The sequence below is a fragment of the Corvus hawaiiensis genome, chromosome 16 (genome assembly GCF_020740725.1).
Source record: "Corvus hawaiiensis isolate bCorHaw1 chromosome 16, bCorHaw1.pri.cur, whole genome shotgun sequence".
NCBI lineage: Eukaryota > Metazoa > Chordata > Aves > Passeriformes > Corvidae > Corvus > Corvus hawaiiensis.
The window spans coordinates 132,531-156,719 of record NC_063228.1 but is presented as its reverse complement, the minus strand read 5'-3'; the positions used below and the strand labels follow the sequence as shown (position 1 = coordinate 156,719).

Below are 24,189 nucleotides of genomic sequence, written 5' to 3'. Positions count from 1 at the left end.
TGGATGCAAAGCATTTTGCAACAGGGAAGGAGGACAAAGGGAGTGCAGCTTCTCTGACCAAGAAAGCAGCAGAACGACAAAGGGAAGTGAGCTTGCAGCATGGTTAGCATCAAAGGGTTTGGGTGCCTGATGGCTGCAAAGTAGTGTGTTCCTAGGAGGCTGGGAGCAGCCGTTATGGTAGGCGAGAACCCATGCTTGATTTAAGCATGGATGTAACAATCTTGAGTCTTTTCCTAGATGATGACAATTTTATTCCCATTGAAAAGGGGTGCTACTGTACGTGTCAGAAATGAATGGTCACTGCAGTAGGCATGGTTTGAACCAGCATGGCATGCTACGTCTCCTGCAGGCTTTTCCTCATTCAGCCATTCCTAGTGTAATGGTGGTGGTTCTTGTCAGCCCAGGGAGCTGTCAGGAGGGGACTCATCAATGCAGGTATTTCTCACTGGGCTACTATCTTACCTGCCTTGAAATCCAGGGAGATAAGTGTGTTATGCACAGGACAATGGTACTTTTATACAACACATTCTGGATACTGCTCTGTGAGCAGAGCTCCTGCAGAACAAATGCAAGAATATAAATTCTGCTTTGTGACCACTTTCAAAAAATTACTTGATTTACCTAATGACCAGTGTAAGTTCTACAATTGCCTCTCAAGGTCTCTTGAGAAGTCTGTAATTAATAAATTGTGCTTATCAGAATGTTTAATAGAAATTAAAGTAACTAAAAATTTGCAATATTTTTTATTCCCAAATTCCATGGAAAACATACTTCAAGCCTCTGGAGCTGGACATAAAAAGTATTGATGCTGCAGATATCAAGCTTTAGAAAACGGAAAAGAGAATGGCAAAGAAAAAATTACTAAAATAGCACTTTTTAAAAAATGTGCAAAGTGCTATATAGATGTACAATGAAAACTAGACTAGCAAAGAACAGTACTCAATTTAGAAAGTGGTATCGTTAAAATGTTTGAATATGCTACTATTTCTTATTGGGTTATCATACCTCTTCTATGTGTTCTATAAGCTAAGACTCTTGCAGAAATATGTGACTGCTGTAGAGATTGTACGAGAGGGGACAGGGATAAGTCTGAAAATTCAGTCACAATTTGGGCATTTCCTGATTTTGGCTGCCACAGCGTTTTTAATTGGTTTTTGTTTGACACTTATCTTGCCATCAGTGACTTGTCACCCTACAGAGCTGAAACACATCTGCCCCACAACTGGAGACTTTCAGTGGGAGGGAGGAGGGTTGTCAGAGACTGGTCTGTTCCCTTCAGATTTAGTGGGAACCCTGAGGGGTGCATATATTGATACAAAGTTCTGCTTGCTTTATCATGGAAGTTGATATTGTGTTTTCTCTTTCCAAACCTATAGCTATGTGTTGTGAAAACCTCACTTGTTTTGTGGACTACGTACAGACCCTGTCCTGTATCCTACGAAATGAGTTGGGTTTCGGTTCATACAATCTCACTGCAACATGGTATGTCTTGGTAGGATGAGCAGAGTCCAGTTAGCAGGAGCCTCTACATGGCCATAGCACAGTGGTGACCTTCTGTCATCTTTGTTAGGTAGAAATCCTATTCTTGCTACCATGCTGGTTTTTTACTCAGTATTTTGCACTCCAGTTATGAACTGACTTCTTCTCTAGAAAAGGACCCCTGGTTCCTGTCTCTGCCAACTGTGCTTCTTGCTGCTGACTGCTATGCTGACCCCAGTTTCCTTAGCATTGCCTTCTCTGCTGCCACGGGAATACCTTGCCCTTTGCTGCTGTTAAAAGTGAGCTTTTATCTGCATGCATTGGCAGGGCTCACGCAGATTGTCCAGTCCTCTACGGCTGCTGTTCTGTCACTGCAAGGAAGTGGATGCAGTCTTGGCCTGTGTAGCCTTGAGGAGCACCTTTCCTTTCCAGAAACACTTTCCTATTTCTCTCAAAGATGCTAAGCTGAGCAAGTAGAAGGGAAAAAAGAAATCTGTTGAAGTTCAAAGATAATTTTTTATTTGAACATGTTGATTTTTTGTTTTAATCATTTCCTGTGCCTGGTGGTTCAGCAACAAATTAATCCAACTACAGCATGTGATACATGTGGACTTGTTTGTTTTGGCTTTTTTAGGGTTCCTGAGGAAGATCCAGAAAATACTGTGGCTGCCTGCAGTCTCCTGCAATTGTCAAGGAACACCAGTCACACACAGTACATGTGCACTGTGGACATGACTGAACTCCTGGCAGATACCAAAGTCCAGGTGGATGTTACAGAGATAGCTGATAGGCAGCATGTGCTTTCCAAAGACTTTTATTTGTCAGACAACAGTAAGTACAAAAATTATGAATTTGATAAATACTGTCTGACGATGTGCTAGGATAGTCTGGACAAGGAGTGAGAGTTGCAGCAAGCAGTGTGGGGCTCTGTTTGCTGTACACTCATTTACATAAAGCACTGTGCTCTTATTGTTGCTATTATGCTTGAAGCTGGCTTAGAGCTGGCTTGGTCCATGCTTTTCACAGGGAAATTCCTTTTCCCCATGAAGCAGTAGGTGATAAATATCTGCCTCAGACCAGTCTCATACCTAGACTATGCAAGAGTTTGTTCTTGGCTGGATTCTAAAGGACAGGAGGAATTGCTTCATTACAAATGCCACAAATCACAGAATCCTTAGAATGGTTTGGGTTGAAAGGGACCTTAAAGATCATTAAGCTCCAACCCCCTACCATGGGCAGGGCCACCTTCCACTAGACCAAGTTGCTCCAAACCCCATTCAACCTGGCCTTGGACACTTCCAGAGAGGGGGCAGCCACAGTTTCTCTGGGCAACCTGTGCTAGTTCCTTGCCACCCTCACAGCCAAGAATTTCTCCCTGATATCCCATCTAACCCTGTCCTCTGTCAGTGTGAAGCCATTTCCCCTTGTCCTGTCACTACATGCCCTTGTCAAAAGTCTTTCTCCAGCTCCCTTGTAATATCCAAGGTGCTGGAGGCTCCCAAAAGGCTTTTGCAGTGGACACCTGAACCAACATGACATTATTTTGGGTGGCACAAGGTGTCCCAGATGTACTGGATGTGGCAGTTCCCCTTTCTGGGGCAATTCCTAATCATTTCTCCTGCATGACACGAAGACTGAATGCAGTCATGTAAATGCCTTGGCAAAATGTTGGTATGTTCTGGGTTGTGTAGCAAACTATGAAGAAAAGGAGTGGTTAGCCAGGCAGATGGGTACCACGCAGACATAGGATTTTTCTATTTGGCTTCTTCTGAAATTAAACTTTACTTGAGAAGTGTCATCTTTTTGACAAATGCCATAACATTTCAGGAAGCCTCCTTGCTCCCACTGACAGACTAGAGATTGGGTAGTCATGCATATCTCCTAGATGTCCTCATCCAAAGGCATCATAGCTCAGTGGTGGGCTGTGCAGACTGCTGGAGTTTTGCATGACTGCTTTTCAACACACAAACACTCCCTGCAGGGATACAAAAGCTTGCTTTTTGGACACTTGGGACAGGGGATTGCAGTGGGTTTATGCAGTGTCCCCTAGCCTCAGCTTTTCCTCATGACTCTGTTACATTGAGGGGTATTTCCCCAATTTTGCGAGTGATGATGACTACACAGAGTTCTTTTATGTCATGAGAAGAACAAGGTGCTCTACATTTTACATCTCCCAGGAGTTTATTAGCACTATACTATCTTTCCTGCCCCTTAGGCAATGAGGAGGTTCAGAGACAAGCAGAAGATATATTCAGAGAAACATGGTCCTGACTTCATTATGTGGCTCACATGTGAGGTTCTGTGCGTGGCTGAAGGCAGGAAGGCTGTGGACGTTCTCTGGTGTAGGAAGGCCCACCACTGCCAGGGCAGCTTTGTTCCCTACGCACTCTGCATTGCTAATACCATGCTGGGCCATGTCTTAACTGTAGTAATCTTATGAAAGGTAACACCATCCTGTCTTCCAGTCAAACCACAGCCTCCATTCAACCTGACCGCTTTGTTCTCAGAGGGTTACAATATTTCTTGGGAAACCATCTACCAGAACTCTTCCTACTACTTTTTGAATGAGGAGCTGGAATATCAGCTGCGTTACAAAAGAAGAACTGACACCTGGGAGGTAAGTGAGATGTCAGTTTACCATCAAGTAGGATGTACCAGAAAAGAGGAAGCCAGCACAACCAGGACAGTAGCACTGGTGTGGAACAAGAGTTTTCATGGTTTAGAAAAAATGTCTCTCTGCTTGACAGGACTGAAAACAGGCAAACCCAAAAAGTAATTGAGAAACAGAAGCTGTGTGAGAAGTATTAGATCCTGTGAGAAAGGCTGATGATTCATTTGATTCTCATGCTGTCCTGCATGGAAGGCTCCCCCAGGATTGCATGCAGCTGCTGGCCAGTCAGAGCACGGCCTTGCAGAAACAACATGAAAGCAGAAGAGGCTACTTTGCAGGCATCCTCACTGTGCAGCAGAGAGAGCAAAGTAAGAGCAGTCACTCTAGTGTTTGGTGTTTAATCATTCACAGACTCAGAAGACTAAAGCTGTTCATGAAGATAAGCGGACATTGGTGCTCCTGCCATGGGAACTACAGGCGAACACTGAGTACGAGTTCCAAGTGAGAGCTAGACCCCGGGAAGACAGTGGCTATGGTGGTTTTTGGAGTGAATGGAGTTCTCCGCTGTCACTGAAAACCAGCCCTGCCGGTACATCTCCTTTCCCTTTCAATAAGTCCAGCGTCAGAGAATGCTTTCAGAAATGTAATAAAATCTAATTAATTAGAACAAATTTTAAACAGTCCAGTAAAGACAGGTACGGTTAGCTTCCTTACTGGTTATGTGAACCCGAGGCCTGGGCTGTCAGTATTGACATTCTCACTGTGTGACAAAAGAAAGAGTGTTTGGTGGGGTTGGCTGTACATATGGTTGCCACTTGCAGGAGTGCAGCCTTTAGCTTCCCTTTGAGTGTCAAATGTCCAGGGTCCTGCTTGCAGACTTCAGAAATGGGGGAGATCTCCTCTACTGGGTCTTAGTGTTGTCTTCAGCTGAGGGGAGGGGGATCCTGCTCTCAAACCTGAGTTCTGTGTCTGGACTCTGATGTTTGATCATGCTGGGCATGGGTGTTTTGTTTGGTAGCCACCACTCTGCAGGGAGTTCACAGTACTTTATACTCAGAAGTACACTGATGCTTGTCATGGTGGAACAGAGGCTATGAAAATAAGGAGCCTTTGCTCCAGGAGAACAGGTGAAAAATGACTGGTCAATGCCAGTAGCATGTGCTGAGCTTCCCTGCTTTCACTCATCTGCAGCTCAAACTGAAGTATTACAGGGTTTACGTGGTGCTGTGGCAGCAGGGCCGCCAGGCTCCATTTGCTAAGGGATATCTGAGTTCTGGATCTCAAAGGTGCCCCTTTCCATCACAGGTGGAGAGCAGCCAACAAGCAGTCATCTAGTCTCTAATCAACTGCACTTTTTCACTTCACAGATCACTTGTGGAGGCGTCCCTAAACCAGGAGTCAGAAACAACAGGGGTCTTAGTGGCAAGGAGCTGTCCTGCCCTAAGTATGTTGTCTGTCTGTCTCTGGTGCAGCCAGGTCATAGGGCAGCTGATGTACTGCTCCTTTCATTGATGCAGTCTTCTCTGAGCATCCTCAATCAGACCTGTCTGGAGTACTGGGGCCCAGATGATAGCGTCAATATCCCTGTGAGAGAATCTGGGATAGAAATTAAGGGTGTCTCATAGAATCATTTAGGTTGGAAAAGACCTCCAAGATCATCTGGTCCAACCTTTGACCAATCATTGCTTTATCAACTAGATCATAGTACTAAGTGCCATGTCCAGTCTCTTGAACAAGGATAGTGACTCCACCACCTCCTTGGGCAGCCCATTCCAATGCTTGACAACTCTTTCTGTTCCAAAAACTTTTTCTCCTCACCATCTCCTGTTTATTGACCAGGGTATAAATACAAAGTGAGTCTGCATGACCTTGTCTCTTTCTTCAGCAGTGACACAGACAGCAGGCATGGAATGGCTGTTGCTGTTTGGTATTGTTGTGGCAATCATGGCCTCAATCACAACCTTTCTGGTCAAACAGCAGAGGTAAGAATGCTTCAGGAAGTGGGAGTTAATGTTTTTATTCCATCTTGATAAAGATGGGGTGTTCACATGCAGCCTTCCTTGAGTCTTGTATACCTATGAGTAGGCAGCTATGGGCCTGTAAGGGACAGCCAAGTATGGTCCCTAGCTGATGTACTGCGAGGAGTGACCAGCTTTTCTCTGGGACTCTGCTGCCATTCATCTGGTTGGGACAAGATGTTGGCACATGAGGATGAAGCAAGGACCAGAAAGCTTCCTGAGCTGTTCTCCTGGTCTTGTCTGTGCTCTGCAATTGCCAGATAGAGCAGTAGCCAGAGCTGGCCTGGCCCTTTCCAAAGCTGACATAGGTCCTTCAATGCTGGCTGGAGGCCTCTGTCCCTCTCAGAGGCTTCTCATGCCCTTGAAGAGATATGAGGTGCTGACATGGAGGAGGGCTGGTGCAGCAACAGGGCTGGCACAGCCCAGGTCCACAGCAGAATTGCATAGGGCAGAGTTCTGGCCTGCAGACCACAAACCTCAGTGGAAAATGCCTTTATAGCATCTGGTGTTTTTCCAGGAAGGAAAAAACTGGAACCTCTTTCCTTAGTGTGAATATTTGTGTGCAAGTGCTGAGGCCTCACCTCCAGTGAGGTTCACAAGAAAGGCCATTAGATGGCTCTGGCAGCACAAGACATCCTTGGAACCTCAGCCACTTGCTAACTCACAAGGCTGGGCAGGTGATTCCAGTTCCTTGAAACGGATCTGGAGATGCCTTGCTTTGCATCTGTAATATGTGCTTAACCCCAAAGCCTTTCTCTTTTCTCTTCCAGCTTGTGGAAGAAGATGGCTTGCATCCCAGACCCTGCTCCCTTTTTCAAACCTCTTTATGTGGCTCATAATGGAGATTTTAAGGTATAAATGGGCTACACAAATGAGTGGAGTACATGACAGACTAAAAGGCTACCATGCTATCCTGGGCAAAGGATTCTCATTAGGGCAGTAGAAGGGGAAATCTGTCTCAAAGGAATGCCAAACATCTCCAGATATAAGAACCATAGCTTTCCAGTATCTGTTTGGTGCCATGAAGACCTTTATGTTACATCTCTACTCCTTATTCTCTGTAAGTGCTGCCTCAGTGTGTGAGCTGAGTTCATGTGGTTTGTGAAGCCTGGGATCCTGACGGGAGTGTCAGAGAAAACTGCAAAGCCATGCAAACCTCTCAGGGCTAATTATTTTCAATTACTTCAGTTAGTTCTCCTGCAGTTGCCTGTGTCTCATAATAACAGTATCTCCTACACTGTTATATTGGAGGAATCAGTGACTGTAGAGTTTGATTTTGCCTCTAAAAGCCTAAGAACTCTGGTTATTTCTGTGGAACTTAAAACCTAGTGATGCTAACCTCTCTCTCCCTGTGTGTCCTTTTCTGCAGAAGTGGGTTGGTGCATCCCATATGAAAATGACCTTTGATTTCTTTGAATGGGGAATAGTCCTTCCAGAAGTCCTAGAAGTTTACACGATGCATCCTTCCAACAGCACCCCACAGGAAGAGCTGCATGAGCTGAGAAAGAATCTGCCTTGCAAGCCCTCTGTGTCTTGCCTGACTGTCCCAGGTCAAGATAGCCAGTCCCTGTGGTGTAGTGTAAACAGTAGTGGTGGGACTGAGGACCAGTCATATGGGCACTTGTCAATTGATACAGTGACTGTGGCTGATGAATTTACATCTTGTAACTGCCAGTGCAGCTGTAACCATGTGTACAGGGAACATGAGCATACCAACAAGGAAGATGATAGTGCTGGAGAACCTGCTTACCCCAAGGTTAACATTGATGAGGAAGACAGAAGGATATCCAGTGACTTGCATTTGGCCGATCTGAGCACACAGGACAAAATACTTGCTTCAGGCTCTGTGTCCACAGACCACCTGAGGAGCACAAGTGTCCCAGTCAACCAGCAAGGAGAAAGGGGAGTGGAAGGAGGGGTGGGGAGCATCCTAGAAGCCCTTTGCTTGCAGCCTCATCAGTGGGATTTGGAAAATTCAGGTTCTCTACCTTCTCCTGATGGTGAAAGTGTTTCTTACAGTGAAGGCTCCTATGACTTCTTCCCTCACAATACAAGGCCTGGTGATAGTTACCCTTTGATCTGTGTAGATTTGGACACTATTGACAGTGGCTTTGTGGACTCAGACTGTGGAAGTCCAGTTGACTGTGAATTTGGGCAAAACAGTCAGACCATTTGTGGTCCCATCCCTCTTGAGCAGGAGGGACAAGACTTTCCGCGGAGCTACGTCAAGCAGTGGGTCTCCTGTCGCTCTGACAGCCCTGTCAGTGGGACAGAGACAAACTAAAGCCTTTGATGTTGCCTGGAGGAGTGTGGGGCCTTTTCCATAGTGTGCCAGGAGCAAAGTGTTAGCAAAATTCAGAAGAGAAACAAAGTTTACTTTGTGTAATCTCTATTGCACAAACTGAAACCTGTTAAGTCCACAGAAATATGCCTATTTCTATTGCCACTTATCCTATTAATGTCTCAAATTTGTTGTGATTGATTGTTCCTGGGTTTTGCTGGGGTTTGAGGATTTTAGAATCATAGATCAACCCTCCTTTATAATGTCAGAAAAAAACCCCAACTGTACCTTGAAAATTATTCTTTGGCTTATGTAGATGTGCAAAATTTTTTGCAGTAACCTTATAAAGAGTACAGAACTTTAGGTTATTTTCCCTGGTATTCTCACATGACTTGAGAGTTTGGCTGTGCATGGAACCTTAGAAACATAACCCATGGCAAGCATGTTTGCTACATTAAAGTTCCCCTACCCTTTCCAAGCAACATGTGATGTTACTTTTCCTTCTACTGTCTTAGGCTCTTTAAACTCAGCTGTAGTAGTTTGTTAATTACAGAGGATTCCACACATGTCCATGGGGATCAAAACCAATTTTTATGTAATCACCACAGAAATGTGTGTGCTGGAGACCAAGCACAACTCAGGTTTCAGAAGGACTTTGCCTTTCCAGGTGGAGTCTGCAAATGAAAAGTCTTCAAAACATAAAAAATTCTAAACAAACTCTCGCTATTAGGCTTTTCTATTGAGTCAGATTCTCTCCCTGCACTTTTCAAGCATATTAATTTAGCTGCTTTTAGAGTTATGCCAAAATTACTGAAATGTTGTCCTACCTAGATATGCCTGCTACTTCTGCCTTGGACTTGCTCTGCTGCAGTTAACAGGTCAGTAACACGAATTTTGAGCAATTTCTGCTAGCTAATAAAGCCAGATATGAAACTGCACTGTAACAGTGAATCTGTTTTTCTCTGACATCTCTGTATCTCTGATTTGTTCAGGATAATTGTCTTAAAAAGTCACTGTAATACTGAAATTGAATGTGAAGACCTTCATCTTGCATGGGCATGGTGCTACTAACCCATAGGCTGCTTGGTCCAGAAGGTCGTATCTTGAGAGAACCTTTGTGGTGAACAATGCATGTTTCCAGTGTAGTAGTAATCTGTTGTTCCTATGATACCAATAAACTCTCTTCCCTCACCTCCTCCTCTTACCTGAGACTATAGGCAACCCCACAGCTCCCTAAACAGAAGAGAGCACTGTAGTAAAGAGAAGGTATTTCTTTCATAGGTGAGTGCTGGGACAGTACTGCATTGCATCCACATCCTCTGGTTTGATTGTTCAGATACGCCATGGTATCTGCTATGTTGATTTTGGACCTACATGACTTAGTTTTGCCCATGTTGTTATTATTCCCTCAATACATCCCTTGCCCAGCAGTTTCCTGGGTACTGCTCTAAGATATATTAGCTTCTTTGGTCTTCCCTCCTTATCTTCCATTTTTCTTGTCATCTGCTGTGATTAAGCCATGGGAGGTGTTGTCTTCCTGTGCTGATGCATCTTCCCTGCTGCTCTACTGGTCCCTCACAGGCCCTCCACAAGGGGCGATCCTCTGCTGCCAACTCCACTGCCCTGATGAGCTGACTGCCCCACACTGTCCTACAAGGGCTGCTTGCATGATGATCATGTTGATGCAAATGTGTACTGGGCAGAAGCATTTCTGATGGTCTCAACACAAACTTCTGCAGCTTCATCTCACAGCTATTTTGACTTCAGAAACTACACTGTGCTAACTGAGCCCACGCTGCTTAAGGGAGAAACTCGCTTGTTTTTCTGGGGCCCTTTATATCTCAGTTCTGTGTGCTCTTTGTTTCCGTTTGTATTGATGGCCCCAGAACTGCTGAAGGAGCTGTTTCTGTTATTGGAACACACTCTGGCTGTACATCTGATAGAAGTGGTGGTTTGCTGTCATGTTCGGCTGGAAGTTATCTTTGTTTACCCTAGGAGGCAGACTTCACGAACAAGTGTGCGGCACAAGGGTATTAAAGTAAGGGAAGTTGTTCCCTTTGAAGCAAGCTGTAACAATTAAACTTTTGGTCAGTGAGTTGTCACTGTGTTTGTGGAGGGGTTTGAGGTGGGGGGTTTTCAGTGCCTCTTATGAGCAAACTGCAAATGTCCCTGATCTAGCATTCTAATTTGGAAGTTTTTTTTCCCCCAGGAATGATAGGGTCAAAAAGCAGGTACTGGGAGAAGCACCACAATCTGTTCTGACACCAATTTGGAAATGTCCATCTACATTTCTGCATGGCCCTTGTCTCCCTGTCTCTTGGCCCCAGAAGCTGATATTGACACTGTTATTCAGCCTGGTCTTTGACTGCTTCTCTCTGTTCTCTGGCACTAGACTCATGTACAGGACTGACTTGATGCCTTCTGGCTGTAACACTGCCATTGCATCATTGCAGCTGGGCATGGGAAAATCTGTTCCTTATAGGAACTCTAGGACCAGGACAAGGAAGCACTGCAATGCTTGTTTGCCTTTGCTTCCAGAGCTGCCCTTTGAGCACAGTGCAGCAATTGGCTGTGGAAGAAGTACAGGATAGGGCAGCTCAGGGGTGCTGCAGGGCTCTGAGCACAGCTGGGCACAGGTCTTGGGTGGAAGCAGTTTTGCCCCACATTCAGACAGCACTAGGAAATTACTTTAAGTCTCTTAGAAAGCTCTTTTGTTGGCCTGTTTATATAAAAGTTGCAAGCAGATACTTTTCTATTCGGCAAATTACTTGGCCTTTTAAATGTTAACCCTTTAGGAGAAATTCCTGTTTCTCCATGACTAATGAGAAATTACATATATAGTTACTTTAACTCAATCTGATAATCGGAGTAGTTTTTCATTGGTTCTTGAGATTATCTTTAAAATCAGGCGCAGTAAGCTCTGCTTTATTATGCCACTGCTGCTACTGCCTGATCATCAAACCACACTATCAAGGGACAGAAGCAGTGTGAAAAGCGACATTTCTTTTGAGCCGGTAAGACAGTTTAACGTATTTCTGTTCTATGCATTCCAGTATGTAATGTTAGGGGACATCTACTGAGCTAAAATATTGAAAAATATTTTCTTTATGTAAATGTGGAATTCTATATTGTTTCTTGAACTAGGAACCTAGAACAAAAGAATGACCAGAAGTGTCTTTGCACTTTTGTTCTGATAGTTTGCTGAGCACAAAGTAACACTATTGCATTAATTCTGATGGATTGCGCTTGAAAGAAGGACCATCTTGAACAAGGTGCTCCCTCTGATTGCAAGAGATGAATGTAAAGGAATCCAGCCAAAATAGTCCTCAGTGTTTGGGACTTTGCAGACATAAACAAACTTTTAAAATGTGTGTGTATATATGTGTGTGTATGAATATTGCTTTATTGCAGTCATCCTTTGTAGCAGCTTTTTTCCTGGGATCCAAGTATATCAAATCTAGAAGTACATGGCTGTTTGTGGGCATCAAATTGTTGGGAAAATGGCTGTCCAAAGATGAAGAGAGAAAACGGCTGGTTATATGGGCTTCTCTCTCATAATCTATGCAGATAAGAAAATCCAACTACTTTTTCCTTATTCCCCGGGATAAGTCTCATGTGAGCCTGTTACGCGCATTTGATGTGCTTCTGTCAGACGTGCTTAGAGGCCTACATATTCAGAAGGTAGATAATGTATCACTAATTTTTCTTAAAGGACCTACAAAAATCTTTTCTTACAGGCAGCGATGATTGTTTACAATGGGTATCCCTCCAATTACATGTAGTAGCACAACAGATTGCTCTGGAGACTCTGCACTTTGGTTAATCTTAATGGATGAAGGGGTGTACCTGTTGGTACAGACATGCTATTGCCTGTCACTGTTTTACTTTTTTAGGTGCCAGTGTCCTGCCTTCTGTAGTGCCTGTTGGTGCTGCCTGGGGAAGAGATGTACGCAAAGGAAGGGATTATGGCCAAGGGAGAGCAGGTCATTTATAACTAGTTGCTAAGATGTAAGGAACAGAAACTGAGCATTCAAGGGTCCAGGTCTGCTGTGTCTGCTCCCACTGTGCACCACTTGTTGTATCATAGAATCCTGGAATGGCTTTGGTTAGAAGGGATCTTCAAACCCTCTGCCATGGACCTCAACACCTTCCGCTAGAGCAGGTTGCTCCAAGCCCCATCCAAGCTGGCCTGGAAGACCTCCAGGGATGGGGTAGGGATGTCTTTTCTGGACAGCCTGTGCTAGTGTCTCATTGACCTCACAGGGAAAAATTTCTGCCCAGTACCCCATGTAACCCTGCCCTCTGCTTGTTGGAAGCCATTCCCCCTTGCCCCATGACTACATGTCCATCTCCAGCTTTCTTATACCTCTTTTATGTACTGGAAGGGGCTCCAAATTCTCCCTGGAGCCTTCTCTTCTCCAAGCTGACCAAGCCCAGCTCTCTCATCCTATTTCCATAGCAGAGGGGCTCCAGTTCTCTGATCATGTGGCTTCCTCCAGACTTGCTCTAGCAACTCCATGTCTTTCTTATGTTGAAGACCCCAGAACTGGACACAGTACTGCAAGTGGGGGTCTCACAAGCGCAGAGTAGAGAGGTAGAATCCCCTCCCTTAACGTGCTGGTCATGCTGCTTTTGATGAAGTCCAGGATATGACGGGCTTTCTGGGCTGCAAGCATGCATTGCTAGATCATGTCGAGTGTCTTGTTAACATCAGTATTTTGCTCTGGGAGTGAGAATGAACAAAATACATTTTGAAAGAGTCCAGAGCCACTGCCAAATCAGAGCCTGAAGCTTCTGACTTCCTCTAAGATTTAGGTGAGCGTAAAAAACCATGTGAATGAGCTGCAACAAGAAAAAATTACACAGATTAAGAAATATACTTTATATAAAAGTTGATGTCAGAAGCGGAATAAAACCTAGGACTCCTGGCTGGCTGCTGTGGTCTGGCACATAATATCACATGTATCAAAGGATACCCAAGCATGTTGAAGAATCTTATGCATACATCTCCACGTGAATCCTTGCTCATGCTCTTATATGATACTTCATGTTTTATCAGGCCTTTGTAAACCTGATCTTACTTGTAGTCATCCAAAAGTCAGAGACACAAAGATCTTTTTTGTGTTCATCCCTTTGAGCCCATTACGTTTATCTGTACAATTCTTCTATCTCTCTTTCTCTATCTCATCAAGCACAAGTTTCTTGTCCCCACTTTTAAAGTCACTGACAGACTCTTCTTGTCCTCTTGTCATCTCTCACTTCCCCATCTGGAAGTTAACTCTATGATGTCAGCTCCCACCTCCCACTAGATCATTAAATCTACTTCTCCTAATCATCCTCCATGCTACTGCTTACACATTGAAGGCACTGCTTACAATTCTCTTGGGCTACATCAACCTCATTCTTCAAGTCTCCCTGTAAAGGTCTGCTTTACAGAGTTTCTAAAACCTAGATGATATCTGGGCTACCCACATGCTGACACTGTGTTGTCAACTGCTTGTACTACTTCCCCTCTCAGTGGTATCCATCAAATAATTTATTTTACCTTACAAATTCTTACAAGAAAATGTTTTTTTATTATGTGTTCAACTGGACCCCAAATTGGGAAGTTAACAGGTTTAGCAATAACAGTCAATCATCTGTCTTTCTATTAATAAGCAGTTGAGAGCATTTGGAAAATGTGTTGTACAAATTCTGGTTAAAATTACTTAAAATTGCTTTTGGGAAGTGGAGGCAGGAACCACAGGAGGGGAGGGGAAAGGCACAGCTCATTTCCTCGAGAAGAAAACAGGCAGAAACATACAGAAAGGATGGAACCGCCATTGCAACCAGCTTGAGACCACCTTGGAAATCAAGGTCACTACCACCTCCTGGTGCCAATCGATTGCTGGCAACATACCTGGTGTATCATTTCAGGGCATCATCTCAGACATTTTGTCTCTCCCCTGCAGAGCGAAGGTGGTTCTCCCTTCTTGACACTACGGCTTTTCTGCCTTCACCCACAACTTTGCAGTGTTGCAGAAACTGGACATTAGAACACAAGAAAGCAGCAAGCAGTCTGGTCCCCAAGACATCTGACTAAGAAGTTGATTTGTCTTCCACTGCTAGCATCTGCTAGCATCAGCTGTGCTGCTAGAACTGGACTTCCATCTGAGCTAATAGGATTTTTTATTCTTTTTAAGATACCTAACCAAGATCTATAGACTACAGGTCTTGCATATGTTTAGGCAAGAGGTTTCAGCAATAAAGATAGATCCCTTTTGTACAAATTCTTCACTTGTTTCTGCCTAGTTGTATCTACCTTCAGTGTCCAGCTACTGGATTATTTCCATTTCTTTCTTGTGGATTTAAAAAAGAAAAAAAGAAAAGAAAATATTTTTCTCCTACCTGAAATGATCTTCTCATGTAAGATACTTATGGCTGGTGTGAAATGACTACTTAGCCTTTCCTTCGCTTAAGTTAAAGAGATTCACTTGGTCTTTAATTGTTGATTTCTGAGTAAAGTTCTCCAGGACTATATTGTTCTTATAGCCCTTTTCAGAACCATTTTCATATTGACAGCAATTTTTTTTTAAAGTGTTGATTCCAACAGAAGAAACTAATTAATGGTGTTAAAAATGCTACGTGTAGCTGCAATAACTTTTCTTTTAATTAATATATATCCACAGTCTGTATGTTAGCTCCTCTAATTGCATTAATGTGCTGCAGAATCTCACTCAGCTGGTTATGTGCTATTTCCTGAAGTTGTTTTTTGATAAGTCTTTCAGAATTCAGTGTTACATGGCCTACTTATGACTAACATTTATGGCTTCTAACACAAAAATTTGCATTTAAACATGTTGTATTTGTTTCCAGGTGAGCTAGAGAGCCAGAAATATCTGCCACATTTCAAACATTGCAGAACTGAACAAAGAACTACTTGGGGGGGTGGGGCGGAGGGGTTTATCAAATTAGTAGCAATTACCTGGAAACGTTCTGTCCTGGTTTACTTATCTTGACCTCAGTTTATTTATTTGTTTGTGTGCCTGAACAAGTTCTTGTAAGCATATGTATAATTCTACTTAATGCAGCTCTCTCTATTTCATATTTAGTCAGTATTACTGTATTTATCACAGGGATCATAAGCAAACCTGATTAGAATGATAAGCAGGAGAGGCTTCATGCCTCCCAGCCTCCCTCAGCTAAAATCAGCTAATGGTGACGCTTCCTCTCGACAACCCCCACTCTGAAGAAAGTCTGCAGCAAAACAGGATATTTATGAAAAACCCGTAAATGAAGAGGTGGTGAAGTAAAAGCCAGAAATACTCCTTTTCTCTTGATCAGTTCCTGAAACATCGTAATTATTTTACAATTTAATTCAGACAAGGGACACTATAGGCAGGCATAATCACATGCAAGAAGTTATACGTGGATGCTGCTGTCTAGCTTTGTGAAATTCATGACTGGAAGGATATTCTTGGTCATGGATCAGATAATTTAATCTCTTCAGTAAAACAATCCTAATGATTATTATTAATCCTAATGATTACATTACAGTCCTTGCTAAGCATAGGCTTTTTCTTGCTCACTTCTATTCAAGACTTCTTCAGACTCTTTGTTGGTTAGAAGTCACAATCTTATTCTATAGCCAGGCTATATCCGCTTGGTCCTGTGCTAATGCTGTACTTATTGTTTCTCCTATGCTGACACTCTTCCCCTTTTCCCCAAGTTCTTCTGAAAGAGAGATCATAATCTCTGGCAAGTTTTGTTTGGTATTTTTTTCTTTTTTCTTTTTTTTTTCTGATAATAACTAACTCAGGCTCTTTTGAGACAGAACATTACCCCACCCTCTTGCTACCCCAGCTGTAAAGCTCAGTTCAGTGTCTGTGCAAACATTGTTCCTTCAATTTTTTTTTAATTTTTCAAGAAATTGTTTTTGTTTATACTGATTAGTGGTCTCTGTCTACAAACTCACTCCAAGTTTTCTGGGTTTCAGGCTCCTTGGAGCAGCACTCTCCTTGCAGTGGTGCTGGGCTCATTTGCTCTGTTCAGGTAACAGCAAATAATGCAAACTGGAAACACCTTTTTGAAACACCACATATTGCTGAATAGATCAGGTCCATATTCTTCATATTAAGTGTATTCTTCATATTAAGTGCCATAAAATCATCAAATCAGAAACTTTTAGTGAAAAAGTATAATTTTAAATTAAAACTTCATCAGGAGACAATTCAGAGAATGGAATTTTTTGTTAAAAAGAAAGAGAGTGAGCCCAGCATAACCTTGTAGAAATATAGTGTTCCATATTGCAGAAGATACACTTCAATCATCCTTAAATTCAATCCCTTCAGGATTAGAATGCTCAGAGACAAACATGCTCTATTGCTATGATTCTCTCCAAGTATCTGGTTTTGACTATGGTCAGAAACAGGATTTGGGGAAGCATGAACATTGGTTCCAACCCACTGTGGCTCTCTGCTGCTCTTAAATTGTCATGAACCAGATGACAAAAATGCAGGAAGAAGGAAAGAAGGACCCACACCTTCTCCCACCCTCAATCAAATTGCAGGAATTGTAGATTTCCTTTCAGGCAGCTGGTGCTTTAGTGCAAAGTACTATTTACTGCCATAAGAAGAACAGTTCCTATAGAAGAAATGATACAGCTGAGTTGTTGCCCTCTCTGACAGATTCAAGATCAGCTTTTGTCAGGCTGGCAGAAGACTGCAGCTAATGCTTTGTCTTGGGGTGACCTTACGATGTGTATCCCATATTGCTGCCCATGCCCAGAAATTAATTCCTGTGCCTTTCTATGCCTCTAAACTGAGCCTGAGAGGGGGAAGGAAAAAACTGAGCAAAACTTTTTCAAAGCAGTTTGCAGCTTGTTAAAGGTCACACACAGATAGCAATCGGTTTCCCAGCTGTGGCAGGGGAGGGAGGAAGCACCCGGCTGGCTGCACCCAGGACAGTTTTTTTGGCCAGTGGTTCAGCTGCTTTGTTCTCCGGAGAGAGACTGAGAATTGAATTTTTCCTTCTCCGGAATTTCGGATTTTCTCCCTTTTCTACTGGACTGCTTGATTGCTGTAACATCAGAGCACATCGGGAGGACTTTCCACCGGGCACAGAGGGCCTGGCCCTGGCCCAAGCCCCAGCTCTGAGGAGACCAAAGGGAGGACTCTAACGCTTTCCCAGGTTTTTCCTCTACAGCGAAAGATTTTACCATTTAACATTATTTTCCTTTCCCGTGTGTTTGTTAAATAAATAGTTTTATCTTCTTCACTTTCCTTCGAGGAAAATTTATTTTTTCCCGAACCTGGTGGGGGAGGGGTGATTGTGCCTTCTCTCAGAGGGTATATTTCTAAATTTGGCCAAACCAGAACCAATCTTCAATCTGCTGGTAGAAATACTGACAAAACTGCTCTTAACAATGATTCTGTTTTAGATACTATCTGGAATGGGAGGAGTTGTGTGGCAGTTGGGCCTCCAGCTGTGCATTGCTGCTGCACTGGTCTTTGGTGGAGGAAGAAGGAGAGGTAAGAGGAGATCTGGAATAGGTCCACTGTACAAAGACAGGTACACGCCTGTGCTAATTTTCCATTCACAGACCCTTCAGTATGCAATACAAGATCTTGTGACTGCCCTTTCCCAGGTCCCAGGAACCAGTACAGCTGGCTGGCAATGCCAGGCTTAGGGGACTAAGCACATACTGTAAAAGCTGGGCACCAGAAAAAGTGTAGCCACTGCCCAAGGTCCCTGCTCTAAGATCTCACCTTCATCTCATGGAGTGGAGTGTGTTACAACAGAATAACAACATGATGAGGAAGATTAGATGCAGTGTCAGCAAAGGAAGTAGCAGCAAGTAATGCATTTATTTGATGTACTGAGCCGGGCATCATCCAGTGATACATGAATCCAGTTCTGGTCTCCTTTCTCTGCAGAGCTCTCTGGCAGCCTGAGCTGCCTGAATAACTACGTGACTACTGTGAGCTGCATGTGGGTAACGGAGAAGCCCGTGGGTGATGGACCTTTCCACCTGCATTTCACCAAGTAAGACACCAAGAGCTGTCTGTGGCAGCCCCAGCCCTGCATGGGCAGGACAGCACTGAGAAGCAGAGATGGGGCCCAGCTGTGGGCTTTGCTCCCTCCACAGCAGACCTGTGGCACAGCTAGTTCTGCCACCCCATCATTCCAGACGTGGGCCGCCTCAGAAGCTGCTCTCTTTTGTGGTCCTGCAGCCTCAGGGGTTGCTGCAAAGGTCCACCACATATGGCTGCATGATCTGTCAGCTATGGGCTCTCCATCTGTTCAGAGAACCCTTCTGGCAGGCATCTCAGTGCAGAGAACCTTCCCTTTCCAGCCTCTGGTCCCCATGACCTGGGAACTTCCAGAGCCCATCCTACATAAAGCTGCCTAACCAACTTCTAATAATTTCTTTCCTTTTTGCCTAGAAATTAAACACTTAATGGTTTAATCTATGTTAGTAAATATATAAATACAAGTCCACTGAGTTATAACCTTTAATAAGAGATTTAGAATATTACCTGAATAGTTTTTCTTCTAATAGAAGAAACCGGATAAATAGTTTGCTAACTAATAGGATAATTTAAGATGAATATGTTTAGGTTATGTAGTAACATTGTCTTGACCACCAGTAACTACTACATGAGGGTAAGCCACTCTGACATTAGATGCCTCACATTCTGCTACAGTTGAGTGAAAAATAGCCTAACTCTTATTAACACTGGATTTTATACTCTTATTAATAATACTCTTATTAATACAGAAAGATGGGCAAGCTGATAAACTGCTCTTCCAGTTTCTTGTGGGATCACATGCAATGTGAAAAAATTACCAATAAATGGCTAAACCACACAAAGACAAACCAACTTCCAACACATTTTGCTGTCAGTACTGGTTTGTTTGTAGTGAAAGAGGACTCAATGTACAGCTTATTGTTACCTCCGTGCTATGCACTTGTAACCAACTGTCCATCTACTCCTTCCCCCCTACCCACCTGCTTTCCTGCAGTGACAGCAGCCCTCTCAGAGGGAGCAGGGAACAGCTATTGGGTGCTGTGTACAACTTGTGTGAGATCTGGTGCTCTCAGCAGTAAGGTTATGAAGGTTATGAAGGTGCCTTCTTCCTCCCTATCCAGCCCTGCCATCCCGCCAGCTTTTGGATTGCTGGTTTGCTTGCTGTCTGCACTAAATAGGTTCATGGTCTTCCAGAGTGTTGTGGTGTGCTAAGCTGCCACACATCCATAAACTGAAAAGCACTTAATTGTATGACTTAAAAGAAAACTTTCAGCCTTTTTATTCTTCTAGCCTCTGGTCAAAGGGCCACAACGCCAGCTGCAAACTGACTGCCACAGAGAGCACACAGAATCAGTACCACTGCACAATTCATTTAGCCAACCAGATCTTGGAAACAGATGGTTATAGAGTCTCTCTCCAAGGAAACTTTTTTGGACATAATCACACATACATGACCTTTCCAGAGTACAGTCCCCGCAAACACAGTAAGTATGAACCAGGGCAGCTGTGAGCTCAGGCTCTGCCCAGAAGCTCCAGGATAGGTCTGATATGCTGTCTAACAAAGGATGTCTCAAAGATAGCAAGTGAAAACAATGAAAACAAGCAAGATTGCCCATCCCCAGAGAGTGCACTGTGTGAACTGCACCAGTAAGGATGCAGTCACTGAGTCTCTCCATCCTGACTTTTCCCAGACTTCAGAGAGGGCTGGCTCTGGAGCACCATTCAAGAATACTTCTCATCTGCATCATGTTTTCTTGTGCCCTGGGTAATTTGCAATTGGATTGCCTCAATGAGTTATCATTAATTTACATCAGATCTGTAGCTGTTCCGATCCTGTAAGCTAATTTGGTCTACTGCTAGTGTTAGTATCCCTCTTTAGACCCAGCTTTATCTTCCATGACTTCAGTCACCCTAATATCATGCATTTTCTTTTGTGGTGTCCCAAATACCATGAAAAAAACTCCTCCTCTATTTGCAGTAAAACTTGATCCACCTTTGAACATCCAGAGCAACACCACTGCCAGCAAGTGCCAGATATGGTGGAGTGTATGGAATGTGCCTTGGTACCTCGCTGAAATTCTCCAATATGAGTTGCAGTATAAGGAGTACAGCATGTCCTGGGAGGTAACTGGATGAGGCATATGGTGATCCTGCCTTGTTCTTTGGGTACAACGGCCTTGCCACTCAGCTCAGGGCTCTCCACCAGGTGACTTAAGCCAGCCTTTCTAGTTTCCTATATTAAGGCTGAGAGATTTTACATAAAACATCAATACTGAAGTTCAATAACTCTTCCTCATGAACCCTGCAGAAGTCATCCATCATCATGTAGGCCCTCTTCTTGCATCTAAGAAAAGAAAATCTGGAAAAGAAAAGAGAAGGGAAAAAACAACAAAAAAAGAGTATTTAAAAGACTATCCTTTTGCCCAGTCTCATTAACAGCAATGCTTTGTAATACTTTGCAGGTTGCATTGAACAAGACACTACCCAGTTCACTGCCACAGGTTGAAATTGAAGCCACAGAGCTCCGCAGTGGCATTGCTTATGCTGCAAGAGTTCGCTGCAAAGTTTCTGAAAATGAGAATTCATACCACAGTCAGTGGAGTGAGTGGAGCCAGACAACACTGTTTCAAAGAGCAGGTACAAAGAATGTTGTTTTCATCTTATTTCATTTCTTTTCATGTCCATGTTCCAAAAACAAAAAAAAGAAGGTACATGGTAAAATGAAGCTTTTCAAATCAGAACTAGCTTTATTCAAATATTCATAGCCACATTACTTTCCTTAAGGCCTTTAGCTACAAATGAAAAGCTGTTTCATTTGTAGTGCTTGGTTATTTGGGGTTCTATCTTGACTTCCAGAATTTTTATTAAAAATTTTTGTGCTGATTCTTTTCCTAGATGTCCCAAAATTCTCTGAAAAGATTCTAAATACCAAAACTATGCAGTTCTTATTAATTCCTCTGAGTTTTGGCACTCTACTGTATTTATTCTGGAACTGCAAGATTTCCTCAAGGTATGTGATTTTCATTAAGTTTCCCTTGATATTTATGGCCTGAAAAGGGTAAATCAAGACTCATTATACCCCTTTTCCTTCCTGTTTCTGCTGCACAAACTCAGTCATTTCCAAAAGGTCTTTTGACAGTATTGGAACGTGCCACGTTCCTTGGCTGGTGATAGTTAATGACCCACTATACAGTCCTTAAAGAGACCAAAGTACCTTTGGGACTCCCAAATTCGGCTACAGCCCAAGGATGATGGTCTCTTGGAGTTAAAGAAATTTAAGCCCATGGAAATTTTTGAAGTTTCATGTAGATAAATTAAAAGTGCAAGTACACAGCAATCCATAAAGGTGGTTAAACTGATGTCAATGTTAAGCTACTTGTTACATTCCTGGCAGGAGTCAGTAGGTAAAATACCAATATAGGCAAATTAAACTGACTGACTCCAATTCATTTCAGACCATGTTGTACAGAGAAAAAAGTGGTTTTAGAACCTTGGTTCAACCATCCTCTGCAATTTTTTACGCTGGCAGAGCATAGGTAAATCTCCTACTACTGCTTTCTTTTTTGCCTTGACATACATTATTATGCTCCATATACACATCATTCTTAGAGAAACAGAATACATGATGTCCATGCAATAAAATATTTTTACAGGATAGACTCTATTAAAGGGCAAGGATGTCTGCAAGAATTTCTCTGTTTAAATGTAATGAAACTAGAACTCTTTAAAACACTTTCAGAAACAGTGGTTTAGATCAAGTAAGATGATAAACAAATGCTTAAACAGCTCAGTGCATATAATGAGTAATAGACTAGTATATTAAGTTTGTTGCATATTCCTAAGAAACTTACGGGAGTGTGCTTCAGCTTAAACATTAAATGCATGCACAGGTGGCAGACAAGCAGTTGCATGAGAAGTCAGAAATTATGATGAGTGGGCTTCTTGTGCAATCTTACTAACATAAGTGTGTGGGGGAGTTCATCTAACCAGTATCATGGAGACAAAATACAGAAAAACTGTCCCTTTAAGTGTTGTTTTCTCACTTCAGGGCAAAAAGCCTCACCTGCTTTAGCATTCCCACGCCAGCTGCTTTCTTTCAGCCACTCTATAGTTTGCACAATGGGAATTTTAAGGTAAGAAATAAATTTCACTTCTTTCTTATGACCCTCAGTTCATGACAGGAGGATTTTTTTTTTTCTGGGATTAATCGTTCAGGCAGAATTACATGGTTCTGATCTTCCTGAGAGTTTATAGTTTCACCGTTTCCTGCTTCCACATTCCAGCTAACCACCAGAGCTTCTGTCCAGCTTCTTGCTCCTTAGAAGTGGAGCTCCTCCAGTGACTCCCAGCTCAGACTGAATGCAAAAGGTGCACCCTTTCAAAACCAAAGAAATACCAGCAGCTTGCATTATATTCTGGTGGTGTAATCTTGTAAAAATTCTTGGAAAATTTTGTGAAATTAGCAGCTAGGTTTTTTATCCTATTACTCTAACTTAGCCTGTTGGATTTACACTAAACATTTGGGTTATTGCGCCAAAGCCATAAAGAAAGAAGAGTTATTTTGGAATAACTGCAAAATGACCCCACCTTACTGATGTTTTCATTAGGAGTGGGTTGGACCAAACGAGGCTTGTAGCCAACTTGAAAGAGAAGAGGCCAGCAATTCAAGCAAAGTGAATGCAGATAGAATTTCTGATCCAAACACCCAAGAACTGATTTCCCAAATCTCATTGAAACCTACAGAAAGCACAGTTCTGGTTACTGCAGAAGAGAACTTTGAATTTACCTTGGGTCCAAGCCAGCAGTATGTCCCCAGCAGGTACATAAGAGCAGAAGAGATTGAGTTGAGGCCAGGACTATTGTTTGCACCAAGCCATGATGATGATACCATTGGCCTGAAAATCTCTGAAATAATTAAAGACAACCTTGAGAGCCCTAGTGTTGGAAAGAATTATCCCTCTCACTCACAGCATGGAAAGGATGACTTTCTCATGCTTCAAGAATCCTTGGGGATAGCAGATGTGTCCTTCAGTGGTAGTGACTATTGTACTTTGTGTGACAATGATACCACAGGAGGTTTGATTCCTGCTGAACTACTGAAGCTTTCTAATGGCAATAGTCGTGTTAAACACCAGAAAGATCAGTGACCTTCCGTGAGGAATACTGCCTATGAAGTTCCTTGTGCTCTCAGATCACCTCCCAACACTGTCCTTCCAAGCAGCTTAAATGGTGACTGTGCAAACAGTTTCTAACATGTATGATTTAAAAATAAATCCTCAATTTGTGTACTTCAGAAGAAGATTGTGACTAAGTCCTCTGTCTAGCAAATACTCCCACTAAAGGCATGGCAAAGCCTGACTCCAGCACCATTTGCGGTCCCAGAGACACACGACTATGCTCTTCCCTACATTAACCTCCTGGCTGCAAGATCCAGTAACCCTCTTGTCTAAGGAGGAAGCAGCAGACCTGCTGTTTTCCTCAGGAAGAGCTATTGGAATTGTGTGCCTCTTGGAAGCAGAAATATTTGCAATGTGATGAGCCATGATTGAAACTCCATCATTTTGTAAAAACTATGCATGATTTTTCATAAAATAATGAGAAACTATTTTTGCTTAAGAAGGAAATTCTGCTTCTTAATATGATATTGATGAATTAAAAGAGTTCCTGATTTGATCAGAATTTGTAATTGCTCTATTTAAAGATAATCAGACAGTAGGCCGTGTTCTTTATTATCTTGAATGGTTGTAACTTTTTATTTTGTAATAAGTAAGCCTCATGTACTGCTTTAAC

The 24,189-nt window shown here is 42.9% G+C and overlaps 2 protein-coding genes across 9 annotated transcripts in view; both read left to right on the top strand.

The window, feature by feature from the left end:
* Positions 1-9,327, top strand: part of IL21R (interleukin 21 receptor) — an 18,239-nt gene extending 8,912 nt beyond the window's left edge. For 5 of the 7 annotated variants that reach the window (XM_048321025.1, XM_048321026.1, XM_048321027.1 and 2 more), the window contains 7 exons: positions 1,377-1,482; positions 2,114-2,310; positions 3,945-4,096; positions 4,502-4,679; positions 5,976-6,072; positions 6,879-6,960; positions 7,478-9,327. In XM_048321025.1, coding sequence (XP_048176982.1) covers positions 1,377-1,482; positions 2,114-2,310; positions 3,945-4,096; positions 4,502-4,679; positions 5,976-6,072; positions 6,879-6,960; positions 7,478-8,392 — 1,727 coding nt within the window. In that variant the 3' untranslated portion in view covers positions 8,393-9,327. The remainder of the gene's footprint in view (positions 1-1,376; positions 1,483-2,113; positions 2,311-3,944; positions 4,097-4,501; positions 4,680-5,975; positions 6,073-6,878; positions 6,961-7,477) is intronic. The other 2 variants (XM_048321023.1, XM_048321022.1) reach the window with 2 other exon arrangements.
* On the top strand, positions 9,241-24,189 carry LOC125334300 (interleukin-9 receptor-like). Of its 2 annotated transcripts, XM_048321029.1 has the most exons (10): positions 9,241-9,267; positions 16,365-16,420; positions 17,808-17,898; positions 18,304-18,412; positions 19,690-19,883; positions 20,378-20,523; positions 20,862-21,036; positions 21,295-21,409; positions 22,448-22,532; positions 23,007-24,189. In XM_048321029.1, the coding sequence occupies exons 3-10, from the start codon at positions 17,820-17,822 to the stop codon at positions 23,544-23,546; spliced, it is 1,443 nt and encodes a 480-aa protein (XP_048176986.1). In that variant the 5' UTR covers positions 9,241-9,267; positions 16,365-16,420; positions 17,808-17,819; the 3' UTR covers positions 23,547-24,189. The 2 variants fall into 2 exon arrangements, with proteins under 2 accessions (XP_048176986.1, XP_048176985.1); XM_048321028.1 differs by lacking the exons at positions 9,241-9,267; positions 16,365-16,420 and adding an exon at positions 9,424-11,403.

Excerpts from the sequence above, each read along its gene's own strand:
- LOC125334300 (XM_048321028.1), top strand. The coding sequence starts at position 11,320 with ATGCCACTGCTGCTACTGCCTGATCATCAAACCACACTATCAAGGGAC. Across the intron at positions 20,524-20,861 it reads AGTACAGCATGTCCTGGGAG|GTTGCATTGAACAAGACACT; the intron begins GTAACTGGATGA and ends AATACTTTGCAG. Across the intron at positions 22,533-23,006 it reads TGCACAATGGGAATTTTAAG|GAGTGGGTTGGACCAAACGA; the intron begins GTAAGAAATAAA and ends TGTTTTCATTAG.